Source organism: Olea europaea, unplaced genomic scaffold, assembly GCF_002742605.1.
Source record: "Olea europaea var. sylvestris unplaced genomic scaffold, O_europaea_v1 scaffold636, whole genome shotgun sequence".
Taxonomy (NCBI): Eukaryota; Viridiplantae; Streptophyta; class Magnoliopsida; order Lamiales; family Oleaceae; genus Olea; species Olea europaea.
Genome location: NW_019264725.1, coordinates 42099 through 53095, shown reverse-complemented (window position 1 = coordinate 53095; position 10997 = coordinate 42099). Strand labels below are relative to the sequence as shown.

Genomic DNA, 10997 nt, shown 5'->3' with positions numbered 1-10997 from the left:
GTAAAGTTATGTATTAAGATAAATTATACGATATGTACTACAAGTACAACAATAGAAGTCAAAGCAACCTTTGATCTTTTATCAAATATTCTGCATTTGCAACATCCAAAAGGTTTTTAGAGTAGATAAGTTGGTGTACAATTACAATCAATACAAAGTATGGACTCAGAGATACCTATATAGTGAATATTAAGAATAAAGAACTTCAAGCATTCAATAAAATAAAATAAAGAACAATTTATGATTTCATCAGTGATACAAAACAAACCTCTTTGTCTCATTCTTCCTCAGTAATGTTAGAAAGAAATTCCATTTTGATCTTCTTAAGCCTTATTAGTACATTTTCCATATTGAGCCGCTCCTCAGGCAAATCACATGTGCATTCCAGTGCCAGTCCCATAATTGATCTGAAGCAACTTTCTTTAGCTTCAATGTTCTCTTCAACTCCATCCACTAGATCCACATCCATTGCCTGAATGACTTTATCAGGCTATAAATCAAACAACCATCCCCTCATATTTAAATCTCCAACAAAAATATCATCTGTGGGCTTGTTTTTGGTAAATGTTTCCATCAAGATAATTCCATAGCTATAAACATCTGCCATAGTTGATAATATTCCTGTTGATCCATACTCTAGTGGAATTGGAATGTGAGATCAAAAAATGACCAGTCAGATGTAAATGATAAATAAGCAAATAAGAATTATGTAAATGGCAAGCATAAAGAAAGCAAAATATGACTTTAAGTCCCGATAGATTTAAAACTACAAATGTCTTACATCCTTATACACAATGATATGTTAGCAAGACATTTATCTGTATAACATTTAACTCAATATATAGAAACTTGATAAAACCATTTACCTGGTGCCATATACCCGATGGTACCCAAAGTTTGGGTATGCAAAATTCTCTGGTCTTCTGTCAAGAGTTTGGAGATTCCGAAATCTGCTACATTGACAACCATATCTTCATCTAGAAGTACGTTGCTCGGTTTCAAATCACAATGAACCACTGGGGAAGGATGCCCATGATGTAGATATACCAATGCAGATGCCAAGTCTATCATTATTTCCAATCTCTGATCAATATTTAGGCAATAGTCAAAAGAGTACAACCAACTACTAAAGTTTCCCTTAGGCATGTAATCCAATACCAGGGCTTTCAAATCGAGGTTAGAACAACTACTTATTACCCTGACAAGATTTCTATGACGAATGTTGCACTCAGTATCAAAGCTCTTGTTTGCGGCTTCCAAGTCCAAATTGAAAACCTCAATAGCAGCAATCATTCCATCAAAAAATGTTCCCTTGTTAACTGAACCAATACTGCCTCTACCAATCAAATTCTCATCGTCAAAGTTATTGGTAGATTTAAGAATATCATAATATGAAATCCTCTTGATGGTGATGAGTGAACTAGACTGAGATGTAAGAGTTGTATTTCTGTTGCAACGTGTCATTAACCAAACCACAATAATGGCAAGAATTATTACCAATACAATTGATGGTAAAACATATTCAAAACTCTAGTCTTGCTTGACGATCTAGTTGTATTAGCTTTGCACTGCATTACCTCAAATTGATATGCTCCGCATAAGTCTCTATTGCCTGTGAAAGAACTTGCTGTTAAGTTCTTCAAAATCCCTTCACTTGGAATTTCACCACTAAGTTCATTAAATGAAACGTTTAAGTACACAACGTTCTGAAGTGTCGCTAGTGACTTTGGGATTACACCAATGAGATCATTTTGAGATAGATCCAGATATTGCAATGCAACCAATTCTGAGAATGACTCCGGTATATACGCATGTAACTCATTGCCAGAAAATATTAGGTTTTCCAAATTCTCAAGTCGTCCAATAGAGTTTGGAATGTCGCTTGAGAATTGATTTCCTGATAAATTTAACACTTGCATCCCCTTCGCGCTACCAATTTCTGAACCCAGAGAACCGTTAAGTTAATTATAAGACAAGTCAACAATTTGGTGATCCCTGTTTGTCCATAAAGCTTATAGTTCGACGGATTTCAATTCGTTGTGAGCTAAATAAATTCTTCGTAATGAACTAATATTTCTAAAGCACCCAGGCAGTTGCTGGGAGAGCTGATTTTTCTCGAAGTTCAGTTCAAACAGATGCCCCAAGTCGCAAAGGGTGGTAGGAATTGACCCCTTTAGTTTATTGCTACTAAGATCCAGCTTTTGCAACTTCTTCAATTTGCCCAGTTCGTTAGGAATTTCTCCGTTCAAGTCATTGCCTCCCATGAATAACTGTATCAAATTGCTAAGGTTACCAATTTCAATGGGAATTGGGCCTTTGATGCCACAAGAACCAGCATCCAATTGCGAAAGAGATGTTGACCAGTTACCCGAGGCCAAGGATTTCGGAAGCCTTCCATCAAAATTATTGTTACCGATCCGTATGGTCCTCAACTTACTACAATTTGTTAATGAAATAATGAAATCCAATTCCAACATTGAATGATCGTTTGTCAGCTGACTATCAGCTATATCTAGAGTATCGAGGATTTGTAGATTCCCTAGAGTGGGTACTCGCCCAGTAAATGAATTAGATTTAAGATCTAGTATTTGGAATCTAGATAAATTTGAAATGGACATGGGAATTTCTCCGCTCAATTTATTGCCATTAAGATAGAGTAGGAACAATTTGGGGAGAACATTGCCTATTGATGACGGAAGATTGCCAGAGATTTTGTTATGTGATAACTCAACCATTGTTAATTTGGAGAGATTGAAGATAGATTCAGGTATTTCTCCCTCAAGTTTGTTTAGGTACAAACTCAATTCTATTAAACTTGATAGTTGTCCCAATTCTCGTGGGATGTGACTGTGAAAACTGTTGTTACCAATACTGAATATCTCCAAATTTGATAAACCTCCAATTGAATATGGAATAGTACCTGCGAAGTTGTGTTGTTGAAGACATTAAAATGAATAAAAAAGCTACTAGGAGGTAATTAATTATTATTATTATTATTATTTTATTTTTTTAATTTAATTTCACCCTTCCTTCCAAACGACACTCGAACTCTAGTAAAGCCACTTGAGTTACGCGTTGATTTCAGAGAGATAACTAGTTACCTATCAAACGATTGCCATCTAAAAACAAAGATTGAAGCATGGATAAGTTTCCAATTTCATATCGAATACCTCCTGTCAAAGAATTTCAAGATATTAAAAAAATTGGAAATGTAAAGTCAAATATTCATAATTTCAAATATTAAAATTAAATAATCATTTTGTGAGGTTAAACAGGTAAGTAAGACATCAAAATAGTAAATTCATATTTTAGTTGTTTATATTTGTTAAAATTACCTAATGTTTTAAAGTCAAATAATAAACTTGTTGAATACCTCTAATGTTTTATTCATCCAATTGAAGATTGTTAGGCATTTTGATGCCAAATAAACCAGGGGCGATATGACTCATTGCATTGAATTAAAATCATATGATTCATTTGGAACTTATTATGGTATTTAAAATAATCAACCCAAAACAAACAACTGGTAACCCACAATAGAATTTGGACTGTATTACATTCAGAGGCCGACCTTCATAGTTGACCTAAGTTGCTTCTACATATGTTAACCCTTTTTTCTGATATGAATTATCATCCCTTTGTGTAAGATATTTCGACTGCTTCTCTTTGTGCACTATTTGCTGCCTTCTTTGTTTGGTCCCTTTGTGAGACCCATTATGTCACCCTTCCCAATCACCTTGGTCGACGATATGGTTATTGGTTCGACTCTTCGTCTGCTCGATTTTCTTTCTATCTATTTTTGCCCTCCTATCACCTCAATGCATTGCTATCTCTGCGTGATTCCTTCGATGGTTTTTTAATGGTTTTGAGTGAAATTCTTGGTTCCTTATGGAGCTGCCTTGTATATTTTTGGGTCATTTATTTGATTCATGTCCAATCCACTTTTGGTGCCAATCTTTGTTAAATTGAAACGAAAGTGTTTATTATTCATTAACAGTTTTGATTCCATTATTATTGATTGATTCGAAACTTACTTTGTGTTGGTTTGATCAATTGAAGATTGTATTTAACTCCCAATCTAGTATCAAAGCCTATTGAAGCTTACTTGTTGCTGATTTTCAATCTTAGTGGTTGAAAATTGGAATTGCTGTGAATTGAAAGTATGTATGGTGTGCAATTGATGATAGATTTGCTGATTTTACATAAGGACTTGAATCCTTAAAATAAGAATTCGCATATCTCATTTTTCGCGGACCATAGATAGGTCCACTTTGGTTAATTGGTCAAACCTCTTTAAATTATTGCAAAAGCAGGTCATCATGAGGGATGATTAATAGGATTGCGACCTTGCCCAATTCTAGTATTTTAGGACTATTTGCTATTGTCATTTTTGTGACTATTGATTGTTGTTTAATTTTCTTATTATTGCTAATTTATTTATGTCTAGAACCGTTACATTTGACCTTATCCGTTCAAAAATTTCCTTGAGACTAAGGTTTGAAGCTCACAAAAATTGTGGTAATATGCTACTGATCTTATTTGTTAAGATATCTGCACGCTACTTTGACTTCGGTATCTTTAACAATAAAAATAATTTTTTTATTTGGCAGCAAAAGATGAAAGTGCTTTTAGTACAACAAAAAGTTTCAAAAATTATTGATAATTGTGATTGAAGATCTAAAAAGTGACTTTGACGAATTTACTTATACCTCTATTATCTTACTCGTATTTGATTCTGTTTTATGAAATGTTGGAAAGCATGATACTATTGAAAAACTTTGGAAAAGTTTTGAAGAGCTTTATTTGACTCAAAGAATGCTCAAAAAACTTTTCTTACTTGAAAGTTTTTTTTTAGCTTTAAAATTGATCCCTCAAAAGATTTAGATGACAATCTCAATGTTTTCAACAAACTGATCCATGGTATTATAAATTGTGGTGAAAATGCTTCTAGCGAATATAAAGAGATTATTCTCTTGAAAGCTATTCCAAATAACTATAAGGAAGTTAAGAATGCAATCAAATATCGACAGGAGACCTTTACATGCAAATTAGTCATCAATTCCTTAAAGGCTAAGAGAGGAAAATGAAAGTTGAAAGAAATGAGAGAAAAGCAGGAGAGATTCACCGACGATCTAGTTCAGGGATGATGAGAGGCAAAACAATTTTGACAAGAAAAATGGAGATGTAGATCTAAGTCATAGGGAGGAAATGTTATGATTATGAGAAATTAGGACATTGTATAAATGAAGAGATCAGAAGGGTGGTGAACCTAGTAGGTCAAACCTTGTTTTCTAAAGAGATAAAACTGGTGAGATTTATATACATTTAGATACTGAACTAACTGAATTTAACCAGTCTATGAACTTTCATATGCATGAGTGATTCTTCAGTTCGGTGCTTCTTTTTATAGTAAAATCAAATAAACTATGGTTTGATCATTTGTATGAGTCTGATCGTGGATATGTAGTTGCATGGGGTGAAGTTGCATATAAGATCACTAGCGTTGATAGTGTGATTGTCAAATTTGATAGTGAGTTTGTGTACACAATAAATGAAGTTAGGTATATTCCATATATGGGTAGAAAACTAATTTATGTAAGAGAGATGGAGTGTACAGGTTTCATTGTTGCACTTGGTGATGGAGTGTAAAAATGTTTAAGATAGCACTTAGAGCCTTTAATGCTATTAGGAATAATAGCATTTTCATCACGCATGCTTGAGTGACGGTGATTTAAATTCCACTATCACTAACACTGATCACACACAAAAGTGACACAATAAGTTAGCTCGCATTAGTGTTAAGAGACTTAAGTTTCTTAACGACAAGGTATGTTTTGTAAGGATTGAGTATTTAACATGCCATTTTGTGATCATTTTGTGCTTGTTAAACATTGTAGGATGTCACTTGCATCTAACATGCAAAAGACATCCAGAGTGCTAGAATACATTCATACTAATTTGTAGGGTCTGGAAAGTAATTCCATTTTTGGTGGTAAAAGATTTTTTTTCCGTCTATTATTGATGATTCTCAAGACGTGTGTGGGTTTATTTGCTGACAGATAAATTTGAAACTTTCATGAATTTAAAAAAATTGGAAAGTTAAGGTGGAGAACGAAACAGGTAAGAAAGAGAGTTATTAGCGTACTAATAATGGTCTCGAGTTTTGTAATGATGAATTTTATAATTTGTATAATAAACCTGACATCATTAGACATAGGACTGTGTCTTACGCCCAGAAAATAGGATTGGTGAAAGGATGAATTGTACTTTGCTTGATGAAGTTTGATATATGATGTTAAATTCTTGTGTGCCTAAGTCTTTTTTGGGTGAAGTTGTTATGGCTGCTTATTATCTAACTAATATGACTCATTCTGTTGCTTTAAATGGTGATATTTCGTACGAGATTTGGTATGGTAAATGTGTTGATTATGTTTGGTTGAACTGCTTTCTCTTATCAAAGTAATGGAAAACTAGAACCTAAAGTGTCTTCTTAGGCTACCCTGAGAGAATTAAGGGACATGTATGGGATAGAAGCTAAAGGGCGTGAGAATAATCATAAATCATGATGTCACATTTAATCAGTTTGAGATGCCTTAAAAAGAGAGTAAGGACGGTAATAAACTGTTTAAAAAGAGTCTCCAGTTCAGGTGGAGCGAGTGAATATCCACATCCCCATTACCTCAAACGAAGTAGAGAGTAATACATAAAATCAACAGAACACAAAGTTAAAAGGTGATTAGAAAATTGTTGAGGACAACCCTATCGATCAAAACTCTAGCTGACTACAATCAGTTAGAGATAGAGAGAGGGACCACATAGGAAACCCTAGAGGATGTTTGACAAACCATAACCTATAATAGTTTTCAAGAACTAGTTGATAAGGATCCAAATACCTATGAAGAGGCTATGATGAGTGAAAAAAAGTGAGGAGTGGCTAGGTGTCATGAGAGAAGAGATTAGTTCTCTTACCAAGAATCGAACTTGGGATTTAGCTCCTAGACCTAATGATAAATCCATAGAAGGAGGGGAACCACTGAGAGTGAGCCCATGAGATATAAGGCTAGATTAGTTGTCAAAGTAAACACGCAAAAGGAATGAGTCGATTATAATGAGATTTTTTAAGAATACCACTATTAGGGTCATGCTTGCTTTTATTGCTTACTATGATTGAAAGTTTGAACAACTTGATGCCAAAATTACTTTTTTGCATGGTGACCTAGATGAAAAGATTTTTATGAATCAACCCAAATGTTTTGAATGTACATCTAAACTTGACCATGTGTCAGTCTTCAAGTCAATGGTACAAAAAGTTTGATTCTTATGTATTGTCTGCTGATTTCAAGAGAAGTAAATTTGACCATTGCTTATATTACCTGCATTACAGCACCAATAGAGAGTATGTATTTGTTACTTTATGTGGACAACGTGTTATTAATTGGACCTAACATGAAGGTGGTAAACAAGATTAAAACAAAGTCAGAAAGAATTTGACATGAAAGACCTAGGACATGCTAGGAGGATTCTTGGTATGGAGATTAATCGGGATAGGTCTAATTCTTGCTTATTTGTTCATCAAACTCATTACGTGCTTAAAGTTTTAAAAAAATTTGACATGCTTGATTGCAAACCTGCTTTTGTGCCTCTAGAAAACCATTTCATTTTGTCAAAGGAATAATCACCTGCTAATGATGTAGTAATTTATGAATAATATTCCTAATTCAAATATCATTAACTTTTGGTTTGTATTGGATTTGATTTGGCTTTCACTATGAGTCCTTGGTATTTTCAAATTACCAACTAGAGGAAGGCAAGGCAGCAGTTCACCAACCCCACTTGTTAAGTAGGTACATGTCTAATCCTAGTCTCAAACATTGGGAAGCATTAAAGTAGTTGCTTAAGTACTTGAAGGGTGTTTTTTATGCGATATTAGTTTATAAATATATTATTGAGGGTGTGAAACGTAAAAGTTTCACAAATGTTTATTACATTGGTGATACAAATAATATGAAATCTATTTCCTCTTATGTGTCTACTTTGTGTGATTCTTGTGTGTGTTGAAGGTCTCAACTTCAACATATAGTTGCTTTACTTACACTGAATTTGCGTATATTGCTATCATAGATGCTATTAAAAAAGCTTTATGGTTTAGAAGTTCACTTAATACTGGGTGTTCTGAGTGATAATGTGAAATTATACTCTGATAGTCAATCTGTTATTTATTGATGTAAGAATCCTGTATTTCATGAATGCACTAAATCTATAAATGTTATGCTGCATTTTATTAGAGATGTAATGTCTCAAGTTTTATCGCATTCAGATTATAACCCTGTAGATATGGGCGTCAAGGCACTTTCCATGGTAAAGTTTAGAAGCTAACTTATACTTCGAAACATTAGTAGAGGTATGTGATCTTTCAATTCTATTTGAAATCACGTTGTGGGACTATTAAACTAGTTTTTATCTTTTGCATGTATATTTGGCATTAAGGTGGAGGTTTGTTATGTGTTTTGATACCAAATAATTTCGGGACAATGAAAACTTATTAGATCAAATTAAAATCATATAGCTCATTTTGAACCTATTATTGAGACTGTTTAAAATTGTCGCCCCAAAACACACAACTGGTAACTCACAAAGGAAGTTGGACCAAGTATTACATTTAGGGCCCGACCTACTTAGTTGACCTAATATGTTGGTCCCTTTTTGTGATATGAATAAATACATACATACGGTTGAATCATATTAGCCCCTTTCTATAAAATATTTCGACTGCTTTTCTTTGTGCCATGTTTGCTGCATTCTCTATTCGATCCCTTTGTGAGACCTATTATCTCACTCTCCAATGGCACCTTGGCTGGCGACTTGGATACTGGTTCAACCCTATGTTTGCTCAATTTTCTTCCTACCTACTAGGGATGACAATAGGGGGGTTTAGGTAAGGGCGAGTTCCATTGCCTCGAGCAGGGCCCTTGCCCATTTACATACCCGTTTAATTTTTTTTTTATAATTTATTTTATTGAACCTGTGAGTCAATAATATAGTTATTAATTTTTTTTAATTAACTTATTTTTTTAAAGTTGAATTATACGAATATATTTGATAAACTAAGGTTTTTATTATTTATCATATTCTTTAAATAATCTTAATTGTCATCTTCTATTAGAATTAATGAAATTTCGTGGAATTTTCGATTTTAAAGTATTGAATTCTTTAAAAAAAGGACAGGGCCCCCGTTATCCGTACTCACCTCGGGGCAAAATCCCCTCGTACTCGACCTGTATACCTAATTAGCAGGTAATCCCGGTCCCATTAGGGACGAGGTCCGCAGGTATCAAATTTGACGGATTTTTTTTTGTTATCCCTACTACAAGTTGCTGCCCTCCTACGGCCTCCATAAGTGGCCATCTCTACGTGATTCCTTTGGTGGTTTTTTTGTGGTTTTGAGTGGGGTTCTCAGTTCCTTCTTGTGAAGCTGCTTTGTGTGTTTTTTGATCATTCTTCTTAGCCATGTCCAATCCACTTTTAGTGCCACTCTTTGTGAAATCGAGGGAAGTGTTTATCATTCATTCCCATTGTTATTAATTGTTTTGGAACTTACTTTGTGTTGGTTTGATCAATTGAAGGTTGTATTCAACTCCACAAAAATCATTTGTAGTCCCGTTTACTGCATGCTATGAATGGTTCTCTACTTCTCTTATTATGTTGGTTTTTTGGTGTAGTTGTGTTATGAGTAGTGAAATATATTGTTTGATTGTAAAACATTTCACACAGTGGATCTCTATCTTTTACGGCATAATTTTCTCACTTTTTGGAGTTTTCCATGCAAATTATTGCGTTAATGTTATTGTTGTTGTTATTATTATTCTCTTTTTTCATTTCTCATCTTTTCTTGATTTTTAAATTTATGTTTATTTACTTGAGGGAGATCCTAGAGGGTAATCTGTAAAATTCATCTCGATTCCCAACAGTTTTGATGTATTGTCAATTGAATATCTAACAATAATTGTGGGCTTTATTAAGAGATTAAGTTAAAATAGATTTAATAGGGATAAACTGATAAACAGTAATGAAGCATGACGTTTCTCATTATTTTTTCTGTAATTGTGGATTTGTAAATCAGATATTCTTCATATATTTATGAAGTATTGTTTCCTTTTCGATTGAATGTATATATGTCTGTATAATGTATAATAATAAAATCAAGAACTTTTAATACAAATCTGATAAAATGCATCTAATTAAGTTGGAGACATGTACCCGTCAAGATGTTGTAACGAAAATCTAAATATTGAACTGCCAATAAGTTTCGAATTTCATTGGGAATACTTCCTGTCAAGTCATTTAAACCTTACAAAACTGAATAATTGAAGTAATATATTCAAAAATTAAAAACATATAATTCAAATAATTGTTTTGAATTATAATATATAAGATACTAATTAAAAACTTCTCTTATGAATCATATAGATTGTTACAGAAATTAGAGATATGTACCTGTCAAGATATTGTAATGAAAATTTAAATGTTGAAGTGCCGATAAGTTTCCAATTTCAATTGGAATACTTCCTGTCAAGTCATTTAAACCTTAAAAAATTGAATAATGAAGTAAAATATTTAAAATATCAAAATATAATTCAAATAATAATTCGAAAATACTCTTGAAGACCTCAAAAATAAGATATATTGCCAATTGAATATGGAATACTTCCTTTGATAAGCAGCAGTTTTTAAATCACTAAAATGAGTAGAAGAATTATCTATAAAGCAGTAAATACGTACATATCAAGCCATTGGTGTTTAAATCAACCATGTAAAGGGAAGATATAGCTTTCCAATTCCATTTGGAACACTTGTGAATCCAGCTTTTCAAACATGAATATTGTTAGATTAAATTGTAAAATATTAAAAATTTTGTGTGTTGTCCATGTGGGGTTTGCCAAGAGTTTAATGAAATAGATTTGGTGAGAAAAAAGAACAAAGAACTGCCAAATGAGAGT

General features: G+C 33.2%; 1 protein-coding gene across 1 annotated transcript; it reads right to left on the bottom strand.

The window, feature by feature from the left end:
* Positions 1–490: 490 nt before the first annotated feature.
* Positions 491–3715, bottom strand: LOC111389980 (probable LRR receptor-like serine/threonine-protein kinase At3g47570). The gene is made up of 6 exons (XM_023014972.1): positions 3712–3715; positions 3102–3173; positions 2069–2920; positions 1504–1939; positions 867–1447; positions 491–636 (listed from the first exon to the last, which is right to left on the bottom strand). Exons 1-6 carry the CDS (start codon positions 3713–3715, stop codon positions 491–493), a joined length of 2091 nt encoding a protein of 696 aa, XP_022870740.1.
* Between the last annotated feature and the right edge of the window lie 7282 nt (positions 3716–10997).

Excerpts from the sequence above, each read along its gene's own strand:
- LOC111389980 (XM_023014972.1), bottom strand. Across the intron at positions 2,921-3,101 it reads AGATGGCAATCGTTTGATAG|GTACTATTCCATATTCAATT; the intron begins GTAACTAGTTAT and ends ACAACTTCGCAG. Across the intron at positions 637-866 it reads CATCGGGTATATGGCACCAG|AGTATGGATCAACAGGAATA; the intron begins GTAAATGGTTTT and ends CAATTCCACTAG.